Source organism: Lemur catta, chromosome 17 (genome assembly GCF_020740605.2).
Source record: "Lemur catta isolate mLemCat1 chromosome 17, mLemCat1.pri, whole genome shotgun sequence".
Taxonomy (NCBI): Eukaryota; Metazoa; Chordata; class Mammalia; order Primates; family Lemuridae; genus Lemur; species Lemur catta.
The window spans coordinates 18,113,965-18,138,037 of NC_059144.1; the positions used below are offsets into that span (position 1 = coordinate 18,113,965).

Here is a 24,073-nt window from a genome sequence, read left to right on the forward strand (position 1 = left end):
ACACGCACGGGCGGCCACCAACCCACTGTCCCGCACGGGAGCAGCCCCCGTATCCCGAGCTCCGCCCGCGCAGCGACCGGGAGGGGATGTGAGCGTACGGTGCGCCCCCCCACGGCCAAACCCGGTTACCTGGGCGGGCTGCCCGGCGCAGGGAGCCAGGCCAGGCCGGGCCGCCTCACACCGGCGGCGGCGGCGGCGGGGGGGGCGGGTCCTCCACGCGCCCTCCGGGGCGGGGCGGGGGCGGGGCCGCCTGCGGATTGGCTGGTGGGCACTGATGGACGGCGGGCCTGGCTCGCCCCCTCCCCCGGCCGCGCTGGGACGGCCAACAGGCCGCTCTTGCGACGGCCAGAAACACGTCTGTCCCGCCCCTTTGGCCAGGGTGGCCTTCAAGGGTCGGCTCATTCAGAGAGGCCCCCCCCCGGGCCTGAGCAACCCCTGCAGGGCCTTTAGACCCGCGGCCGCCCCGTCCAGAGGCCTAACCTGCAGCCCCAGTAGCCTTCGTCTGGGTCGCTCACATCGGCGGCTGCTCGTCCCCAAGCGGCAGGGCTCGGGCTCAGGCCCTACCTCGCCGCACCCCTCCTGCAAATGTTCTCGTGAACTTTGTTTTTCCCCCTCCTTGTTTTCCTCCTCCTCTGTGGCCGCTGCCCCTCAGCCTCAGAAGCTTCTCTTCCCCTGGACCCAGTGCTGGGCCAGTTCCAGAGGCGACCTGACCTTTTCCATGGCCTCACCCACCAGGCGGGCACTGGTGACTCCAAATTCGTATCCCCCTACGCTCCAGGCCGCAGCATCCCACCGTGTGTGCCACATTCTCACTTAACGCAGGCATCTCATCTTCCCTGCCCGTGAACGGCTCCTTCCTTAGTCCTCACTTTCCTAAAACATGGCGCTAAACTCTTCTCAGTTGCTAAGGCCGAAAACATTGCAAATAGTTTTGATTCTTCTCTCTGCCTGGCCCCCAGGTCAATCTATCACTCTGCCCTAGATATCGGTACACTCAACCCACAAGCCTAAAGCCCCATCTTCTCTCACCCAGACTATTTACCCTCGTTGGTCTTGCCTGGATCTGTTCTCCATGCTTTAAATCTTTAAAATTAAATCATGATCCCCTACTTCCGGCCTAAAACCCTCCAAGACTTCCCATTGCACCTAAAAGCCGCACTCAGTATTTGGCCCTGCACGTCCCCTACGACCTAGCCCCTGCTTGTCTCTGCAGCTTCCTCTCTCCCCACCGACCCTTCACTCTCCATTCTCCAGCCACAGGGCCTTTTTGTGGCTATTGAATAATTCATGCTCTTCGTCTTTCTGAAGCGGTTCTTTAAACTCACCCCTATAATCTGTCTAGCCCTATCACAGCACTGCCAAAATTGAGGACACCTGTGGTCACGGTGGAGCCTGTCTGACATGTTGAGCCAGCAGGCAGCGGCTGCCAGGCAGAACAGGACTACTTACTGCATTTCAGAGGTGGGAGGCCCGGAGCTTCCAGCTGATGCCAAAGAAAGCCAGGTTTCCTGGGATTCGTGAGTACATGTGTAAGAGGGTGTGCTCAGGCAACCCACCCAGCTGGATAGTGACTAGCACAGTGTCTGGGGCTGTCTCCAACTTTGCTGTGCTGTAGTGGTAGCTTCTTTGTGGATGTGTTTTGATTCCCTCAAGGGCGGCCCCTAAGAAGCTCAGAATTCAGCATGAAGTTGAGGCATTGTCCCTGTGGCCTCAGTCCCTAATGAGTGGCGGGGTAGCTGAGATGGCCTGCCACCTAGTGGCAGGCCTTTAAAGTGGAGGGAAGGAACTAGAGTTGACCCAGTGCCTGGCTGGGTGCTTAACAAGGCTTGTGCATGTAGTCAGTCACACCTGATCTTCATAATTGCCCTTTAATCAGGAATGATGCTCCCCAATTTGCTGCTGAGGAAACAGAGATTCAGAGAAGTTCGAAGCCCCATTGCAAGGCCATATAACTAATAAGTGGGAATTTGAACCCAAGTTGGCCTGACTCCGTGTTTTCTGCCTCCCAGGAGAGCCACTAGGTAAGTCCTGGTGGTCAGTAGTCAGTGGGCATGGAGACTAGCTGGCTAATCAGTACAGGCGGGGAACTCTGCCCATGGCTGGCCCTGGGCACAGAGAACCCAGCGGAACAAGAGTGCTCGCAGAGCGTGGCTTAGACTAGGTTGGGCTTAAAGTGGTGCGGCCCCTGAGCTTCCCTGTGCTGGGCATTGGCAACACGAGTTAGGGGAACAAGAGAGACCCAGCACCAGCTCTCAAGGAATTCACAGATAGTCAACAAATTAACACTGGTATGTAAGACAATTGTGACAAAGGCTAGGGAGGAAAAGAACAGAGGGCTAGGAGATCAAACATTGGGGAGACCTCCTTCAGATGTAGTAGACAAGGAAGACCTCTTTAGGACTCAGCAGAGGCCTAAAGGACGTGAGTAGATGGCCAGGTACATTGTTAAGCATGGATTGGAAGAAAGCACTTTCCAGGCAGAGGTAATGGCATGTACAAAGGCCCTGAGGCCAGGAACAGGTTGTTGAGTTTAGGGGCAGAAAGAAAGCTGGAGTTCACTGAGTGAGGGGGAGCATGGGGGGCATGGTGAGGCCAGGAAGGCAGGTGGGGGCTGAATGGGGACCCTCTCTGCCTGTCTGATCTTGTCCATTTCTCCACGAGCACATTTCTAAGTGCTGCAGCCCTTACTGAGCTCCTTGTGCTGACTTGAGCAGCCTATGGGCTGTGATGCAGTTTTAAAATCTGTGTCTCTGTTTTCTGGGAGCTTCCCACTATGCAGGCCAACCTGCATTGCTTTTACTCTTGCCTCTGGGGCAGCCCCCCCCCACCCCGTGAGCTCCAGAAATCCCTGCCAATAGGAGCTTGAGTTTTCAGCCTGCTGCCAGGAAACAGGGCCCATTTCCCTCTGGGGCTTCTGGGCCAGCATCCCAGGCCTCAGGTGCCTCCTTCCACCAAAGGAGGTTCAGGAAAAACAGGGCACGCAGAGGGTGTGGTCTGTGTGGGCTTCCCCCAGCTCAGCATATATATGGGTGTGTGGGTGTAACTGGCAGTGTGTGCAGCTGCACTGTCTGGGAGGAGCCGCCCAGCACCCACAGAAGGCACACGCCTGTGACATCACCCAGGCTAGCCCTGCTTGGGCCTATTTCTGTGCGCACGCGTGTTTAAACATGCCCTGGCCTATACCACGCCTGTGCCTGGAGAGATGAGTCCCTCCTGTTTGAGGAAAGTCCCAGCCCAACTGCCCTTGTGCACTTGGCTTCACAGCTGTTTATTGTATCTTATTTAATAACCGCTTAGAACAGTGGTTGGCATATGGTAAACACCATATAACTTCTTATCGACATTGGCTCATTTTCTCCTCATTACAGCCCTATGAGATGAGTATTATCCCCACATTACAGATGAGAAAACTGAGGTACAGAGAGATTAGAGACTTGCCCATGGTCACACAGCTAACAGGTGCCAGAGACAGGATTCTAACCCAGGCACTCTGGCTCCAGGGTCAGTGCTGTTTTGCTTCCCATATATTGTATGAACACTTTATTGTGTATCCTCATCCCTTTCCAAAATACCTCTACCTGATGTGTTTCCTGTTTTTATCTTGTTCAGTGTTGTCACAAGTTGTGTTCTTTGGGAAGCAGACTCTGTGACAGGTTAGTGTTTAGCAGGGAGTGCCTCTGGGATCAACACCATGGAAGGGACAGGAAGGAAACAGTGGGCATGTGGAGAAATTAAACTGCAATGCAGGGTGGCTCACACCTGTAATCCTAGCACTCTGGGAGGCTGAGGCGGGAGGATTGCTTGGGCTCCAGGAGTTTGAGACCAGCCTGAGCAACAGTGAGACCCCTATCCCTACTAAAAATAGAAAAATTAGCCAGACATCGTGGCATGCACCTGTAGTCCCAGCTACTCAGGAGGCTGAGGCAAGAGGATCGCTTGAGCCCAGGAGTTTGAGGTTGCCATGAGCTACAGTGATGCCACTGCACTCTACCCAGGGCAACAGAGGGAGACTCTGTCTCAGAAAACAAAACAAAAAATGTCTCAGAAAACAAAACAAAAAACCGCAATGCAGGCCTGATGACCATCTCAGCCAACCTCCAGGGAGCTCTGTTGTCCGGCACTGCCCTGAAATGGATGTGGGTTGTCTGGGGAGGAGCCCAGCCTCTGGCCCAGTGTTGGCCAGATGGTTCTGTGCAGCTGCAGGGATCTTTCAGGGGCTGACAGCTGAAGGTTTTCTGCTGACAGCTCTCCCAATAGTTGGGGTAACAAGTCCTTCCTTGAAGGGGATCTAGGTGGCACATTGCAACACCCACCACAAATGTATTCTTTTCTAGCCCTTTAAAAGAAGGTTTTAGTACTTCAAAACAAAAAAACAAAAGTACTATTGAGATGGGATTAGAGATCATAAGAAGGAGCACCATAACATGATTTATGGGTTAATGTAGCTGCTGTGGTTAGGAAGTTATTGCTTTGAATTATATTCATATGTGGCTGAGCTTCCTGGTAGCCAAAGCAATAACTCTTTCTATTCTGATAACTCGCTCCTTGGGGGAGAAAATTTTCCTGGGTTTAAATTATAAAAGAAGTTTCTTATAGTTATTTGACTGAAATAGTGGAGCATGTTCTTAACAGATTAGAAAGTCCTGATGTGGTTTTCCTTTGTTCCTTGTAATGACCTTGAATGAATATAGAAGGCAAGCCCCTCACACACTCGAAGGGAGAATTTATAGTCTTGCAGTGTGTAATTTGATTGATGCATAGAACTTTGTCCCTTTTCTCTAAACTGTTCTTAATTTGTACTCGGTTTCCTGTTAGATGTCTGAGCAGCCCCCTCTCGGTTGGTGAGCTAGCCTGCTCCTCGGCACACAGCCAGTGTTTCCTAAGTACTCGGCTCAGTGCACTTTGAGCGCCACCCTTAACCTGCTGTTCTAGGTTCTTGACCTCTGGCCCCCAAATCTGTGTAGAGCTGCAGCTTCATTGTTGGGCTTCACATGTCTTAGGTTATGTCCACCTGCTTTCCTCCTCACCTGAGGTATATTTTCAGTCCCTCAAGACTGAAGTAGGTTTTCGCTCACTGGAGGCAAAATCACACCTTGCTCAGCCACTCCCAGGGACTCTGCTCTCTCCACAGACCTTGCCACCTCCCTGCTGATTGGTCCCCAGATGTTGAGGTTCTCCAGCTGGGGGGTGGCTGGGATACTGTCATGGCTTCACTGAGGTGAAGTGTGGCACTGAAGGAAGAGAAGGGGAAAGCCCTTGTTAGCCACCGGCCCAGGCCAGGGCAGACCTGGTCTTTTCTCTCTCTCCCTTTCTCCAGCAGACATTCCTGATGCTTCCTCTAGAGCACTGAGAGAGCAGAGCTGAATCAGACCAAGTTCCCACTCCAGCAGTGGATACAGAAATGCCAACAGACCATGATGATTCAGTGTGATAAGGGCCCCCAGAGCACTAAGAAGGGACACCTAGCCTTATCGAGACCTGTTGGTTGCTGTGGGGATGCAGCAAAGTGAGATAGTGTAAATGCCTGAAGATATGGCAGCTCCAAATATAGGGTGAACACTTGTTTTCACGATAGGGTCACTCCAGGGTGCTTTGTGGGGTATTTTTGCAATTAAAATACAAACATTTTTAGAGATGAGTGATTCAAATTTCCACATATAACAGTGGATATACATATTATATATAATATACATAAACATTATATATATGATACATTACGTGTAATATTTAGTTACACATACATACTTTAAATCACATCTTATTTAAAACAATATATTCATGAATAGATTTTTCTCACACATTTCCAGTAATAAATTATATTCAACTCTTTACATAAATCTTTGATTTCTATGTATTTTTCACCATGAGAGCTATGTTCTGAGTCATCTAATAGTTTCTCAAAGCACATCATCTTCCCTGCCTTCTAAATTGTTTGAGAGAGCACTTTGCAAACATCAGTTTTGTTGAGGAATAACTTACATGTAATAAAATGCACCCATTTTAAGTGTAAGTTTGAGCTTCCAGGGGTGGGGAACCTGAGGCCTAAAGGCCACATGTGGACTTCTAGGCCCTGAAGTGTAGTCTTTTGACTGAATCCAAATTGTACAGAACAAATCCTTTTAATAAAATGTTACTAGCCTCCAGCCAATCAAGACAGAACATTTCCATCACCCAGAAAGTTTCCTCATGTCCCTTTGCAGTCAGTCTCCCCTTTCCCCATCTGGCAACCACTGATTTACTTTCTGTCTCTACAGATTAGTTTTGCCTATTCTAGAATTTTACATAAATGGAAACATAGAGTATGTACTCTTGTGTCTGCGTTGAGCATGTTTTGAAATTCATCCATGTTGCTGAGAGAATACTTTATGAATTAGTATGTGATGCTATCACTGGCAATTTTAACCTAAGCACAATTACCTTTTAGTATAACATTAAAACAGATTGGGTTTTTCTCCTTATTTCTCTTAATGATCTTCATAACTTGTTATCATATTGGTTTAAACATTTAATGAAAAATCTCAAATGTTTCTATGTGCAGACAGGATAGTACGGTGAACTCCTCCCAGGACTCATCATCCCGCTTCAACAATCACGAATTGGTGGCCACTCTAGTGTCATGCCAAACTCTACCCACTAACCCCTCCCATATTGTTTTGTTACAAATCTCAATTCTGTCATGTTATCCATTACTATTAATGTTTCAGGTTTTCTCAAAGAGCCTTTAAAAAATATACATAATCACAGTACAATTATCAAATCTTAAAAAAAATCAGTCATGCGATTTAGTGGTCTTTAAGAGGCTTGTTTACATGGAATACTTGAGATTATGAGAAATAATTGCTAACTCCGTGTTAAATTTCTTTGTCTCCTTGTTTACTGGTTTTGTCAGGGGACTACTTATAAGCATCCAAAACTAGCTTGACTGAGGTCATTTCAGGGTAATGTGTTTTCTCCAAAAACTGCTCTTTGGTTCAAAACAAGTCAAGAGTGTCTCGTTATTTGAGGAATTTGTAAAAACTGAAATGTAAGTCAGCTCTTAGACAAAATTTAAAAAATTTTTGTCTGCAGGGAAATACCTATTTGTGTACCGTATATGGTATTTAGGAGGTGATTTTAGAGTCAGTAATTTATTGGATGTGGAAATGAGACAAAGAAAGGAATAAAGGATGGTGGCTACTGTAGTTTCTGGGCTGGGGGACAGAGTAGACATGGTACTCTTCACTGAGATGGGAAACCCAGGCTCAACAGGCCTGGAGTAGCAGGTACTGAGCTCAGTTCCAGAGATGTTGAGATTGAGGTGCCTGTGGACATCCCCTGCAGAGATGTAGTTGGCAACGTATGTCTGCAGCTCAGAAAGGGAGTCTAGGTTGGAGATAGAGACAGAGAAGTCATCACCCTTTGGTGCAAATGAAGTCACCTAGCCTGAGTGAGACACCCATGGCACTTAAGGACCTGATAGAGGTGACTCAGCCACAGCCTGATGCCCATTTATTGGTTTGGTCACTTAGTCACTGGTGATGGTGGTCAGAGTGAAGGAAGCATGGGGGGCAGATGGGACACAAGCTCCCTGCCATGGGTGGGGAACAGCTGGGTGGTGTGGCTGACTCACTGTAGGTGCTTATTTGGGAAACAAGGCAGAGGTAGTGGCTGAAGAGGGCTGAGGATTGTGAAGTTTCTTTTTTCATTTTTTAATGTGGCAGAGGCGTAAGGCAATTTGACAGCTTTTGGCAGGGAGAAGGACAGAACTTGCTGACCAGGTTGCGGGGGCAAGTAAGGGAGAGAAGCCAAGTCAGCACCCAGATGTCTGGTGTGGGTAGCACGTGGAAGACATTCCCCTTTGCCCACAGCTGGACTCAGGCATCATAGGAGGGCCTGATAGGGGGGAGTTTTTCAGACCCTGCCCATGAGGCCTCTGTTCTTGGACATGACTGGAAGTGAGACATACAGGATTAAGGCAAGGGGGTAGGGTTTACTTCTGACTCTAGGCTCAAGCATCCTTCAATGCCCTTTTTACATCTGGCCCCGACCTACCTGGTTCAGCCACTTCTCATCTCCAGTGGCTAGATCAGCTTCCCATTCTCTGGCTTTGTTCTCCCAAGCCTCTTGCCACTGCCTGGGATGCTCTTCCTGGTGTCTTGACCAGCAGCATCTAGTTGCCCTGTACCTGCCCTCAGAAGCCTTGCAAGGGAGGTCCTTGCCAGAGCAGTAGGCACTACCTTTCTGCCCATCAGCAGGGTCTTCTGCCTGCAAGGCTTCCTGTCCCTGCTTTCTAGTTGTGGATCACAGTTGCTGCCCAAGTCCCAAATCTGAGGTCTACTTAATCATCACCTACCCACTAGCCATAGTGTATTAACTGGGCGCTGGAAGAGCCTCTCTGTTGCTATTCCTACATTCAGTGGTCCAGCTACCTTAATACCACAGAATTCAAAAATACTTGCTGCAGTCTCTTGCTTCAAAGCAATGATGGCTGCATAACTCCCTTTATTCCCCGGGGTGAATGCTGCCTCTCTCACTGGCCTATAAAAATACAGGCTGCCAAGGACCTCTAGGATTTTCTGCTGTGAGTTCAGTACCAGCCCTGCCTTCAGCCCCAGAGAGAACAGAGACCATTAAGGAGATGGCTTGCCTCCCTGAAGATTCCTGCCAGTGCTAGCAAGCTAGAGGACCCAGGTCCCTTCCATTAAGTGAACGGCTCTGACCACTCTGGCCTTCCTGCTCCCTGCTCCATTTGACCTAGAGACCTCACCTTTCATCCTGAATTCCAGACAGCTGTAACCTAGAAGAAAAACAATTTTTGTAGAGACCATAGCCAACTAGGGTATCTGGAGCACTGGGAAGTGGTCAAAGACCACTCCCTCTCTCAATTAACCAATCAACGCAGGGAGAAGTCAGCATTCCACCTGGGAAGGGGCTTCTGGGTTCTGATTGGCTTTGTACCCTTAATTCTCCCCATCCTGACTTAGCTACATAAGCAAACCCAAAGAAGCCCTCTGCTTCTCGCCAGTATACAGGGAAAGCTCTCCAAAAATCTGCCTCCCAAATGTACCTGCTCCATCTGCTCAATAAACATCACCTACACTGGACCTCAGGTACAGTTCTTGTACCCCACCTATTCTTGTGGATTTCTGCACCCTTCCTTCCTTTCTGTGCCTGTCTTTATTTAGGGGTGTGGACTTTGGATCCCCTACAACCCACACCCACATCCTTCCAGGCCAGGCTCTGCCCTGCCCCATCTGCTCCTGAGGAAGAATACAGCCTTGCTGACCAGAATGGTAGACCATATCCCATACTACCTCCCGGCCCCAGAGCTCCAACTTCTGGCCTGGGCCCTTGCTAACAATAAGGCAGACACTTAAGTTTCCGTTAAGTTGTAGGAATTTATTTTAAATAACCTACAGTTGATTAAAAGGGAATTCATGATAAAAATAGAAGATACTTGAGGAAAGATGTGGGAAATGGACTCTGCACACACGCTAAACTAACAATGCCTCTAAAACTAATGATTATAGCAAAAAATGTTTTCACATTAAAATTCTGCTTTTTATGTTTTTTTCCATTTTTTACACAATTACAAAAGAAAAAAATAAAAGCCCTAAAATCTTGATTATTTTTCCTTTTTTTGGACCAAATACTCATTTTCCTCTAAATTTACTGACCTGTGGAACTTTTTATACAATAAAATCTTTCAAGTGAAAGACTGGGGTATAAAAAGAAAAGATGGATATCTTAAAGGGTACAGAGAATGCTCAGAACAAAGGATGATGGGAAAATGGTTTCAGTCACTGATTATTTCATTATCCTTAGACGCACTCACCCTTCATCCCTCCCCAACCCCAATCTACACGATCTTTAAGATCAAGAAAAAGGTTTAAATATTTTAAAATAATTAAAAAGAAATAAAAATTCACATTTAAAAAGGAACACTCAAGTCAGGAAATATTTTCCCATCATGCTTTTCTGTGAACAAGTGTCTGAACCAAAACACTGCCGATGTCAGACTGCTTCAAGTTTAATGAAAGTTGATTCCCATGACAATAGAGAGTGACGACTTTAACAGGTGCGCTGGGTTTTTGTTCTACTTAATTTTAAATTCCTGAAATGGGGGAGAGGGAAGGGGATTTAGGAATTCATTTCTATTAAAATATAGAAGTTATTGCAAAACCCTAACTGTAAAAACGCACCAATATAATCAGACTTCGCATACAGTAGCTAAGAGAATCCAAACGCTTCAGTGAAACAGTAAATTTGCCTGGCAGAATGCTGACAAATTCCTATTCACTTGCCCTCTTGAAAATAAAAAAAAAAAATTCAAAACAAATCATACAGCTAGAATTTTGATATCTGAAATATTTTTAAATAAGTTGTCCATAGGACAACTGGCTCAGCTCTCCCTTATAATATCTCCAGGTTTATCTTTTCGCAAAGATGTTGGTTTGTTAAGACTTGCTGCTGCCTCTCTTCCCTCAGTGCGAGGGCAAGCGAGGTTCAGTTTATCCATCTTCCCCAAACCATACTGTTCCTTTTCACAGAACCCTGCCCCTTGAGACTGGCTAAAACTCAAAGTCTTCATCGGCCATGTCGATGGCCCAGGCAAACTTTTCCCGCTGGGTTTTGTTGTAAATTTTCTCAATTGGGACTCCCCACTTCTTGCACCTGCAAACAAGGGAGAAACATGGGGGATTAGTGCAACTCTCAGAGCAATGGCCCAGACCTGGGGCCCAGGCTCAAAACGTGCCACCTTCTCCCTCCCGTCTGTCTGGTGAGGATGGGAGTCACTGGTGTACCAAGTATGTTCTACCGGCTTTATGTGATCAATTCATTTAACCTTGGCAGTGATCTCTGAAGTAGGTGCTTCTACAGATGTACAAATGAAAAAGTACAGATGAAAACACTGGGGCAGAGATGTTAAGTATTTTATGTGTATTCTCATGCAGCTAGTAAGTGCTACGTAGAGCTGAAATTTGAACCCAAGCAGTCTGGCTCCACGCTCTTAACCACTGTGCTATCTTGCCCCTCCACACAGCTAACCAAATCTCTAGCACCAAAGGAGGCCCAAAAAAGAGCAGAAAAGAGCACAATAGCTGGGTGGAACCTCTGGCTCAGTGGAATCAGTGCTACAGGGGATAATACCTCCAACTATGCCCAGACTTTAACAGCTCAAACTAATTAAACATCTTCAAAAAAAGCCACTTGTTTTGGATGTTATATGGCACTGTGTGTGTAAGAGAGAGAAAGAGAATACACAATACAGAATTTATGTCTTTGTTAAAAAACCTCTTTGTATAGGTTTCTCAGATCTGTATTCTCATTTTTGTTTTATCTCGTTCCTACCTCTCTTACTTCACTTACAAAAATTTCATTGACAAGTTTTGTTAAAGTGTAGACGGATGAGCTCTTTTGTATTTTTCCTTCAACAGGGGCTAGGAGTTTCTATTCCTGTCTTAAAGCACCATAAGGTATAGGGACTGCACCTGCCTTTTAAAAATAGAACATAAACACCAAGGCAGTGTAACAATACTGGCCTTTTAGGACCACCCAGGGGTGGGGTACCTGCGACCTTAAGGCCACATGTGGACCTCTAGGTCCTTAAGTACAGCCTTTTGACTGGATCCAAATTTTACAGAACAAATCCTTTTATTAAAAGGGGTGCAACAGAGAAAGATGAAGCTTTTCTTGCCTCCTTTGGTGCTTAAAAAAGAATAATCTTGAAATCAAAAGGCTGCAGGTTCCCCACCCCTGCCGCAGTGCACAGCAGAAGCTAGCAGGTTCCCCAGAGGATTGAAGTGTTCATCTTAGGAATGGCAATATGAAGACCAACAATGCTCTTGAAACCTCCTCTACCTTCCTTGAGCAGCAACAGAACCTCAAGAAGGGCTCAACACTCACCAAGCCACTGTAATCCTAGGGTCCAGATAATTGAGTTTGGAGGTTCCCAAGGCAATTTGTTTATTCTCCTCTCGGTCTGTGGCCAGAACTTCCAGCTTCATCAACTGTTCCTCCAGCCTCTGCACAGCCTTCTTCTTTGACTCTACTACCCTAAAGAATGGCAGAGTCATCAAGAGTTAGGCCTGGTAAGTGCATACTGCAACCCCACCCTGCTGTTTTGGGGCAGTAAAACCATAAAAGCCCCATGTCCGGAGATTTCAAAAAGGTATCACTCAGAAACCCTAGAAAAGCTGGGGCCCCAGCACACACTTTTCTCTCTCAACTAACCCCCAACTTTTTCCACAATTTCAGGTACATACTTCTTGGTCTTTGTATCCTTCATGACCTTGGCATCAGCCTTGGCGCTTTTCAGGTCTCTCCGGGCATCTGCTAGCTGTTCCTTCTTGGCATCAATCTAGGTAGGGAAGAATAGCAGTAAGGTTAGGATCAAAAGGAGCCAAAGAGAAAAGAGAGCTCCACCAGAGAAGGTGCAACCTAGAAGTTGTCTGCACCAGGCAGCTGTCTCTCTCCGGTGGTCTGCAAGGTAAAAACACCAAGGATGGCTTCATGAATGCGAAGAGCAGATGCACAGTGACTGCTTAATTCAACTGCTAGTTGTTCATTTATGATCTTCAGTGATCCTTCAAAAAATGCCAGTTTTATAAGGCAATAACCTGGGGCTTGGGGAAAGGAATCCACTGGGACTAGGAATCTGTGTGCTCATCTTTCAGAGAACAATTTGGCTTTAAACATCTGGGAGGAGGGCTACAAACGACAGCTGTTTATAAAATAGACCCTGTGCCAGATTTTAGTCTTCATCTTTAGGAAGCTGAGGCAGGATACTTTGTATACACTGAGCAAGCCCAGCTCATTCCTCAGATCCTGCCAGTACTCTGGGAAGGAGTTGCCAACTTCTCAAGAAAAAAAATGCACTGAAGAGAATATCCAAGGGACTAAAAAATGGCAATTAAAAGGTACCCAGGAAAAAAAAAAAAAAAAAAAGGTACCCAGGAAGCCAAAAAGCTCAGCCAGTCTGTCCCAAACCAATACATGGGCACACCATGGCCTGGCTTTGGCATTGTTTTAAAAATGAGAAAGGTCTGAGGTCGGAAGGAAGTTACCAGTCAAAATGTTTTTAGCTGTGGGCTTCTCACCCCCATCCCCAATCTTGTAGAATCCTTATGTATTATACAAAGGAAGAGACAAGAGCACTTTCAGCTTTTTTCTTGCTTATTAGAACCCTAAAGCACCTCTGGAGAATCTAAGTTCTTAGATTCCTGCTTAGCAACAGCAGTGGATAACAGCATGAGGTTAAAGCCCACACTGCTGGGGGCAGAACCCCAGACCTGCGATCATCTTGCTGACCTGAGGTCAAGAGAACCTCCAGTGTAAATACATGCTTGACTCATACACACTGAGCTGCTGCTCACTGAGCCTAGAATTGTTTGTTAGACACACTCACATAGCCCAAGATTGGACACAGAGGCCACCATTGTGAGAGAATCATTAAATATGTTTTACTATGAATGGCTTGGCTCACTTCCAACGTCTATGTTGTCTAAAGCCAAACTGAGGGAACTGATTCTATTTAATATATACAAAAGTATTACAGACACCACCAGCCAGATTCTTTTTAGGCTAAAAATGCAGCAAACCACAATCTTTTAACCATTTCTGTAAATGCTAAATTGGCAGGCTACGTCAAATTCTCTTAAAGCATCAAAGGCTCCATTGATTCACTTGGCAAACAGGGGCGTGTGTTTGCTTTGTGGGTACACAGGAGTGGGTTCCTGGGCTTGGAGGGCTCGTCTGGCAGGCAGCCTAGGCTGCCCAAACAGAGGTTCCAGAGTGAGAGCAACAAAAGACCTCCTCATGCTCCTGGGAGGGGTCTCTTGAATTAGGTAAACAGCACCTGAATATTAATGCTTTTATTTCTGGCTTGGAATAATAACACGAGGAGAGTAAACAATTCCAGATGACCACCATTTAATAGAGTGGCAGCAAACAGAAGCTGCAAGGATAGGCAGTCTGTAGGGTTCTTTGTTTGCCAACCATATGATCCAAGGATTTGAGAGGTCTATGGATGTATATTCATTCACTGTGGGTGTATACATCCCTTCAGAAAAGCCAGCTGGCATCTGTAGCATAAACAGTAGGTTGTATGTGCCTTTTGACCTAGGTGTACTACTGCTAGGTATTTATCTCAAAGAAATGGCAACAGACAGTGAAAACACTGTGGGTCTGAAAATGTGTACGTAGTCTCAATCCACAGCAGTTTTTAAATTTCAGTTGCTCGAATACAGAATGCCATGAACTTGAAATTACAGATGTAATGTTTTTCCATTTATCGATCTCTAGTTGAAATTTAGTATTTCTTCAATTATGAATGTGGGCAACAAACCAGAGTAGTATCTGTGACTTTATCAATATATATTACACATGTTGGCTGGGCAAGGTGGCTCACGCCTGTAATCCTAGCTCTCTGGGAGGCTGAGGTGGGAGGATCACTTGAGCTCAGGAGCTGGAGACTAACCTGAGCAAGAGTGAGACCCTGTCTCTTAAAAAAAAAAAAAATGTTACAGATATTGTCATATCATATTAGAATTGTTGCTCAATCTTAAAGTATTTATATTCATTCTACCTTGAAATATACAGGAGTTATTAGAACCACCTCAAACCTTAAGTTAATAAGGAGGCACACCTATTTCTCTATCATAGACTTTAAAATATATTTTGATAACTGTATTTCAATAACTGGTTTCCCTTCTAAACCTACGTATCTGTTCTATAATGAAGTATCTGCAAATTCTCACTGCGGGTTAGCAAATTATGATGGATTAGTTATGTAGCCTTTGTTAACACAAAAATGCTCATCTTCAAATGTTAAGTGCCCTGTGGTTTAAAAGCTCAGTACCAGGCAGAGTCGGAGGGAGAGAGGCACATGGAAGAGGAACAGCATCTACTTGTTTGCACACCAGTCTTTCTCACTAGGGCGGCAACTCTGTCTGGCACACAACCAGCATTCAACAAATGTTTCATGATGAACTATATAAAAATATGATTCCTGTGGAATGTGTAAAAATAAAAATAGTTGTGCTAGAATTAGGAAGAACTTAAATATCATTGTTTCATCATCTTTTTAATTTGAAACAATCTAATTTGGAAATAGTTGTATTTCTGGGCTATGGCAAGGAATTGTGAAGACTCTTTATATCCATTTTCCTTATGTACAATAAGGACAATAATTAGCAATTAGAGGGCACATCAAAGTTAGCTTTTCAAATAGGAAGTGGCCAGTGTAGAATTTGTGTTGATGAAGATGTCCTGAACAAGGGGTACCCTGTATTCCTGTATATTTCCATTTGTTTATCTTTACCATGGACCTTTTTTCCAGAATAGACCCAAAACTGGCCTGCTATCCCAGCCCAAAAGGCTGGATTATAAAAGCCTCTTATTTTCAGATGATCTGCCCACAGCAAACACAGTTCCTTTTATTTCATACAAGATACCTTCGACTGCAAGTTCATCATAGACTTCTCAAAGGTTTTTGGCGGTGCTCTCTGATGGTTACAAAGAATTGCAACAGCTCGATTGGCACGGTTATAAGAAAGGATCTTTGCTGGGGTGTTCTCATCCGCTGTAAAGACAGACACGTGACAGAGAGTCAGTTCACATACCAAAGAGTACACACATGATGTGTCTTCCCCAGGATTTTGCTGCCCTTATCTCACTCAGATGATCAATTCAAGTTTCCCCCAAAGGACAAGGTCCAAAATCTGAGTCAACAATCATAAGTAAAGACAGCAGGAAGTTTATATGTAAGCTTAGCCTGAGTAAATTCCCATCATAAGACAAATTCTGAGTGTCAGTAATACTAAAATCTACACCTTTCAGGGAGTGTGGCCAGGGACTCTTCATCTGCTTGCCTCACTCCCTCCCCACCCCCCTCCCCATCCAATGTAGCTGAAGAAAATGTGGAATTTGGACAGAAAAAGTCTATAAAACAGGGTGAGACAAAAGGGACCTTATGTTTTACATTTTTAAGCTGTAAGGTAGTACATTATTTAAAAAGATAAATTATAAATGTCCTCCAAAGAAATTCTTTTACTTGTACCATGTGACATTCTTCATTCCTAAATACTAATGATCCCTCAACACCCACCTCTGGCTTTTCTGGTTCATATTCTGAGGCCATTTGACATATTTAAAGGACAGTGGAAATTTAGTAGTGACTGGGCTCTAGGAAAGAAGCCTGTGGAACTTGGTGATACCTTCTGTAGCTAGTTTTTAGAATATTACTTACTTTCCTATGGGGGGAAAAATGACAGAAACTTCAAGGAAAGGACGTGCTCCTATATTTTTCTAGTAACCATGACAACTTTACTCTCTCCAATTTAACAGAGCATCACACAACTATATCTTCACCCTGTGAGCTTTTAAATAACATACACAAAACACAAAATGCAGGCATTTTCATAGCAGGTAGAAAGGTCACGGATCAGTATCCCATGAGATTAACCTAGAAAGCTGGGGTGGGAGTGGGGGAAATAGCACTGATCCTATGTTTATACAATAAGCCTTGGCTATTAGAGATCTGAAGGGAAAGTTTCCAGTCACAGTGGTAAATAGAAAAAGTAGAACTGACTTAGCTAAGGATACTGGACACCATTAATAGGAGTGTGGGCCCTGTCTGGACAAGCAATACTTACGGACTGTGAGTTCTTTTAGCTGTTGCTGTAGCGTGATGGAGGCGTTGTATGTACGGAATACCTTGGCTGTCAAGCCCTCCATGAGATCCTGGAGATGCTTATTTAGAATACCAGTCTGGAGAAGACGAACCAACAGAGAACATATTGGGATTTAGGTAAAAGCTGTACCACCCTGCCCCTTCTGGAGTCATTTATGCCAGAGCAGCCACAATCTTGTCAAGTTTATTGCAAGCACGAAGTTAGGAAAAGATGGAAAAGAATTCCAGCATATAGAGTTACATTATGCCTCCTTATGAAATATTTCAATCTTAAACAAGCCAATAAAGCAAATCGGTCCTTCCCTATTATCAGGGACAGGTTTTAGGTCTCCAGCAGAGGTTGCTGGGCATTCAGCCAAGGGAGGGCTCTATAGGAGCCAGGGGAGGATAAAAGGTAGGGTTCAACTATCTCCTGTCTCAAGGCTTTGGCAGTTGTTCTAAAGCAGAGAGGTACCTGCTTCTGGCCACAGATTCAGTGTGCACAGAGGGAGGAAAAGTATATAGGATGCCACAGGACAGGCTAGGCTGAAGGGACAGCCTAAGTCACCCCCTGGAAACTCTTAGGATCTTGTGAGACTGGCTGGGACTCCCTTCAACCCAGCACACTTTGTCCACTTACATTGAGTCTATCAAAAAGATCATCTTCAGGCTGCTTGTTCTCCATAAATAGTTGTAAGTTCTTAAAAACCTAAAAGAAATAGGTAAAGCCTAATTATTACTTTTTAAAAAACTTTTACTTTAGAAATAATTCCAAACTCACAAAAACTTGCGAAGAAAAAGAAAAGGCACAAGGAACACCCATGTATCCTTTACCCAGATTTACTGTTAACATTTTACCCCATTTATTACTTGTGAAGTGTGCATGTCTGCTCACTCTCTCCATGTGTGTATTTACATATGTATATACATAATTATTTGTTCTGAGCCATATATTATGGCCCTTTAGCTCTAAACATTTTAGCGTATATTTCCTTTACATTTATATAGTACTTAGCTTCATAAATTTATATTGATACAGTTATCTAATTTACTATGTATAATCCAGTTTTGTCAGTTGAACTAATGATGTCCTTTATCTTGCCAGTACAGAATCTAATCTAAAGTCAGATTACATTTAACTGTCAGGTCTCTTTGTTCTCCTGTAACCTGGAGCATTTCCATCATCAGCAAAGCCTAATTACTGGGGCCCCAAGCTCTATAGGTCTGTGGTTCAAGCCCAGTAATTTGGGAAACATTAGGTTGAAATTATGTACCCTCTTCAATGATGGGCTTAGCAATCTGGGGACTAAAGGGTTAACCTTTCACTCAGGAGTTAGGGAGAGGCTGAGCTAAGATGCAAAGTGATAAACATGCTGCAAAGTGATAAACGTGCAGTGTGACCAGCAGATACTGAGATGTGGCTAAATCAACAAAACAATGTGGTAGGGGTCAAACATGTTTACTGTGAGGGCCAACTCTCTACAATGTGCTCTGTTGACTACTGCTAGGGAGATGGCCCTTCATTCCCAGGAAGATAGCATAGAGTAAGTGACAAGGACTAAAAGGAGGTACACAGTACAATACCTCTCCCCTCTTTTTCAAGCCATTTATTTTTATCTATTTTTTTAGAGACAGAGTCTCGCTATGTTGCCCAGTCTGGAGTGCAATGGCTATTCACAGATGCTACTGTGGCACTCAAATATTTGGCCTCAACTGATCCTCCCACCTCAGCCTCCCAAGTAGCTGAACTATAGGCTTGCACCACCACACCTGGCTCAAGTCACTTTTGCTAGTGCCCAGCAAAGTGCAGAGCACATGAAAAGGACTCAATAAATGTTTGTTGAATGAAAGAAAAACAGGCCACATTAACTTACTCGTTTTTCAACAGGGACCTTGTTATAGTATCTGATTGAGTCCTTCCCAGGGAAGTCAAACTCTACCACATATTCCTGACCATCCAGCTCTGGGTGCAGATTGATGTGCTCCACACGAAGTGAGCAGCAACCCACAGTGTCCGCAGTTTCTCCTTCCTCCTTCTCGTTGCCTGCTCTCAGAGCAAGCTACCCAGAGAAAGAAAGAGAAGAAAGGTGAGCATGAACGAAAAGATGTGATCCTCATAGGATCTTTAGGAAACCACAAACAGAAGCCTCTCAATTCTCTTTGGGGACAGTCTGCATGGCCTGGGAACTCTGCATTCTGCAGTGTTAATTCTTCCCCTATGAAAGCTCCAGGGATATAAAAAATATTCAAGCTTCTCTTTTCTCTACTTTGTCCTCTGAAATGGTGATGGAGAAGAGGAAGGAAAAAATTTTTAGGAACAAGGCAGCAAATGAGAGTGTTGCTATTCTGGGCAATTAGACTCAAAAAGCTAGTGTCTTAATTTTGAGACAATTCACAACTTATGCCAAATACAAGTAGTACACGGTTGGGGAAAAAAACATGAAATCTTATTCTTCTCATGAGCACAAAGAACTGAGCTCCTCTAGAGCACTGTCTTTAAAGTTGTGGTTGTGATTGTAAGCATGGTTTCCTTAACCAATTTTATGGGTTATAACCATCTTTTTCTAAAACAATGAAACAGTTAAAAAAAAAAAATCAAATCAGAATCCACTGCTTGTATGGCTAAGCAATGTTTTATGCAACTTTTGATTCAGTTACACACAAACACAAATACATTTATATGCATGTTGGGTTATGATATAAAAAATTTATTATGAGTCATGGTCAAAGAGTTTGAAAATGTCACAGTATCTCTGACACATTCAGATTCACACAAATCCTCTTATTAGGCAGGAGGTATTCATACAGCAGCAGACACACTGTGCATGCCTCTCTCCACTTCTCCCTTCCTTAGTGGATCAGATCTGTTGCAAGATGGTGGGCATCAGGGTGTCACTGTCTCTCTAGTACTTGGCACAGGGCCTGGGGCAGAGCAGGCACTCCCTTTGTGAAGCTGAACTCTACACACAACGCTAACGAGAAGATGCTCTTACCTTGTCAATGAAGTACAGGGCTACAGCTCTCTGCCGGACTTTCATCTCTTTGGACTTCCAGTCTTCTCGATATTGATTCCGGATCTTGTCCACACATTTCTTTAACCGCCGAGCAATCTCATATTTCTGCCAGTCTTTCTCACCCTGCAAAGATCCAACCCCAAAGGTGGATTGCTTAGGGATGGTAAAGACAAATTTTATATATCAAAGTTCAGAGCTCTGAACCAAAGAGCAGGTACCTGAACTTAAAACTGAAAAAGAATAGTACTGAAGAGAAAGTCTGAGGCATTTAAGCTGATGAGAACACATGCTGTCCCATCTCACTGTCAAGCACAACTGGCTCCTCATCTACCCTCTAAGAAAGCTTCTAGCTTTTATTTTGTACAACGTTTATGTTCTTGGGGAAAGCCCACATAGCATGTCCCAAAAACTGAATTCTGTCAACACAAAGGGTATAAACACCTCCATTCCCACATCAGTACACACAGTCTTGCTGCCAGATCTATGACCCGATAGCAGCTTTCTGCTAGGACTGAATTCCATTAAACTTAAGACAACCATTCACAGTTTGGTAAAGCTGTCAAAGAGGCAGAACCAAACAGTACATCATGTAATTACTGAGAAACACAATGATTTCCAGGTTCTGCATTTAAAATTGTTCCTTGAGTAGACTGAGAGGAACAATGTTTCTGGGAAGACTTTTTATTTTTAGGAAAAATCAGAGCTTTGGGGGCTGGGTATGGTGGCTCACACCTGTAATCCTTGCACTTTGTTTTGGGAGGACCACTTGAGGCCAGGAGTTCACAACCAAGCTGGGTAACATAGTGAGACCCTCCCTCTACAAAAAATAAAAAAAATTAACTAGGACTGGTGGTACATACTTGTAGTCCCAGCTATTCAGGAAGCTGAGATGAGAGGATCACTTGAGCCCAGGAGTTTGAGGCTACAGTGAGCTATGATCACACCACAGTACTCTAGCCTAAGAGAGAGCGAGACCCTATCTCTCTTGAAAAAAAAAAAAAACAAGAAAAACCTACAAAGCAGACTACATGACATGAACACAAAGAAAGAATTTAAGAATCCAAGAATCTTTGCTTTTAATAACCCCACCCACAACAAAAGTTGGGGTAGTGATTTCTATCCAGACATGCCTGGTTCCTGCCTATGACATGAACATGTGGTCCTTGAGGCAGAACAGCTGTGGTCAAGGTAACCAGCCTTCTGAGTGTGCAGAGGTGTGGGGTATATGCAGCAAGAAATGTCTTTCACTTCTAGATCCTAAAAAATGCTCAGAAATTAAAGCTGATACGGGTATGCTAAGGAGTCATCAGTACTCTCTCACAATCATGTGCATACTAGTTGGATGTACTTGTTTGGCTACAAAGCAAGAGGTTCAGTAACTACTCACTATTGTGGGTGGGTGACTTAGTAGTTGGTGACACAGAAAAAAATACCTAAGCCTTATTTTCTGGGGAGCTGAAAATTTCTCACTGATGTTTCTCAGTACGTTTTGACATTTAAGAGGGTGAATAAGAAAAGGTGTGATACACACTGTCCTCATGCACAAGTCAGCATTAAATCTCCATGACAATTGTTCTTACACACACAGAGAAAAAAACTGGACATGAAAGATTCATCTTCAAGAGTACAGTATCCAGCTCAAGAGTGGCTTCTTTCCCCTCACTCCAATGCGCACAGGCCTACCAGCCTGTCTCAAAGTCTCACTGTGTTGTCCAGGCTGATCTTGAATTCCTGGCTTCAAGTGATCTGCCAGCCTTGGCCTCCCCAAGTGGTGGGATTCCAGGTGTTAGCCACTGTGCCCAGCTGGGTGTCTTTTTAAAACTAGTAGGCCCACAATATTTTTTCTTTTTAATATAGCTGCTTATCCATTCCGCAGAGTGGTTAAGTGGGATCAGGATCTAGATTCAAAATTACAAAGTGGGAGGTAAGGAGGAAAACTGAAAGACTCAATTCTCTAATACTTTCTGAGAGACTTGTGTTGGGGAAGATGACATTTGCAAATATCATTACATGGCTCTTTACTTCTCCCTAGGCTGGTGATCCCTATGTGAGTTTGCCATTGTGTGGAGCACCAAAGGGTGAATGGTACTCTGAACCCCAAACATTCGTCATTTACATAAAAGACACAACAGGCCGGTCGCGGTGGCTCTCGCCTGTAATCCTAGCACTCTGGGAGGCCGAGGCAGGCGGATTGTTTGAGCTCAGGAGTTCGAGACCAGCCTGAGCAAGAGCGAGACCCCGTCTCTACTAAAAATAGAAAGAAATTATACGGACAGCTAAAAATATATATAGAAAAATTAGCCGGGCACAGTGGCACATGCCTGTAGTCCCAGCTACTCGGGAGGCTGAGGCAGGAGGATTGCTTAAGCCCAGGAGTTTGAGGTTGCTATGAGCTAGGCTGATGCCACGGCACTCTAGCCCGGGCAACAGAGTGAGACTCTGTCTCAAAAAAAAAAAAAAAAAAACACAAAAGACACAACAAACTGGCTCTATGTATGTACGCCATGATTAAAGATAAAACCCAACCAGCTTTCTATACATGCCCATTTTAAACATACTGTCTGGATACAAGTCCTTTGTGAGGTATCACTAGTCATCTACAAATTTTCTTCCAATACTTTTCTTTCTGTTTTTAAAACCCCAATTAGTCACCTTTCATTTTGAATAAATTTTTAAAGTCTTTATGTTATATAGATACACAGATTAGTTTACAGTTTGATCAGTTCTGACAATTCATAACCCAGGTAAACCTACACCCCTATGAAGATAGAGAATATTTCTACCATTCCAGAATATTCCCACCTGCCCCTTTCCAGTCAACCTCCCACCAAACAACCACTGATCTTTAATCTGATTTCTGTCATCACATATTAGTTCTGCTTAGTCTAGATTATTATATAAATGGAATCATACAGTATAGACTTTTATGTCTGGCTTTTCAACATGTTTTTAAGATTCATCCATGCTGTTCAATGTATCAGTAGTTCACTCCTTTTAATTTCCAATAAATACAGTATGTTCTATGACTATACCTTATTGTCCTGGGATGTTTCCAGATTGGGACTCTTATGAATATAGCGCTGTTATGAACAGTCTTCTACAAGTCTTCTTGTGGATATGTATTTTCATTTCACTTGAGGTAAAATACCTAGAACTGGACTTAGTGTCTTGTGGTTTAAATCTTCATTCCAGGCCGGGCGCGGTGGCTCACGCCTGTAATCCTAGCTCTGGGAGGCCGAGGCGGGTGGATCGCTCGAGGTCAGGAGTTCGAGACCAGCCTGAGCAAGAGTGAGACCCCGTCTCTACCAAAAATAGAAAGAAATTATCTGGCCAACTAAAAATATATATACAAAAAAATTAGCCGGGCATGGTGGCTCATGCCTGTAGTCCCAGCTACTCGGGAGGCTGAGGCAGTAGGATCGCTTAAGCCCAGGAGTCTGAGGTTGCTGTGAGCTAGGCTGATGCCACGGCACTCACTCTAGCCCGGGCAACAAAGTGAGACTCTGTCTCAAAAAAAAAAAAAAAAAAAAAAAAAAAAAAAAAAAAAAAAAAAAAAAAAAAAAAAAATCTTCATTCCACTGAAATTAAGTGATGTTGAGCACTCTTTCATGTACTTATTTATTGACTATTCCTATATGTTCTGTAAAGTATATGTTCAAATCTTTTGTTCTCTTTTATGGGGATGTTTGTCTTTTTACTATGGAGCTATGGGGATTATTTGTATATTCTGGATGTAAGTCCTTTACAGATATACATGGTGCCAATATTTTCCTAGTCTGTACCTTGTATTTTAACAGTGTTTTGTAGAACGGGAAAGTTTATAATTTTAATGAAGTCCATTTTATGAATTATATCTTTTATTGTTAAAAAAATAAGCATGTGACTTATTTTCTTTCTAAGAAAACTCACCAAAATGAGAGCTTTCCAAGACTATGAGTTTTGTAAAAATGTTTTCCTGCACATCTAGCCCTTTAATCACTAGGCGGTTACATTTAAAAGGCTGTAGGCACATACATTTTTGAAAGCCCATAGAATTATAGGTTCTAAAGAGAAAAAAAGGCATAAGTGTGTATTTGGCACTGAGAATATTTTAATAAGATTAAATGCAATATGATGTTAACATTGATTCTGAAGTGCTGTACTTCATTTGAAAGAAAAATCATAATGATGAACTCTATTTGTAAACTAGTTTGAAGAACCTTATTTTTACTAAGGACTGCTTTCCCAGGTTATGAGAGGAGATAATGCTTGCAAACTTGGCAGTGGGTTGTACTTAACAGTGAGTACCTATAAGCAGTCCTTTTGTATACTCCTAGATTATCTGGGATCAAAAACTCCTGGGTTATCTGGGATCAGAGTGCTTCCTTGGTTGAAATTACAGGTTCCAGAGGCTGGCTGGCATTCCAAT

General features: G+C 44.0%; 1 protein-coding gene across 2 annotated transcripts in view; it reads right to left on the reverse strand.

Moving 5' to 3' along the window:
* Positions 1-9,357: 9,357 nt before the first annotated feature.
* The window catches only part of TOP1 (DNA topoisomerase I), a 90,045-nt gene continuing 75,329 nt past the window's right edge, over positions 9,358-24,073 (reverse strand). For both annotated transcript variants that reach the window (XM_045529316.1, XM_045529317.1), the window contains 8 exons: positions 19,645-19,788; positions 18,526-18,711; positions 17,292-17,360; positions 16,635-16,749; positions 15,435-15,562; positions 12,246-12,340; positions 11,887-12,036; positions 9,358-10,653 (listed from right to left, as the gene is read on the reverse strand). In XM_045529316.1, coding sequence (XP_045385272.1) covers positions 10,551-10,653; positions 11,887-12,036; positions 12,246-12,340; positions 15,435-15,562; positions 16,635-16,749; positions 17,292-17,360; positions 18,526-18,711; positions 19,645-19,788 — 990 coding nt within the window. In that variant the 3' untranslated portion in view covers positions 9,358-10,550. The remainder of the gene's footprint in view (positions 10,654-11,886; positions 12,037-12,245; positions 12,341-15,434; positions 15,563-16,634; positions 16,750-17,291; positions 17,361-18,525; positions 18,712-19,644; positions 19,789-24,073) is intronic.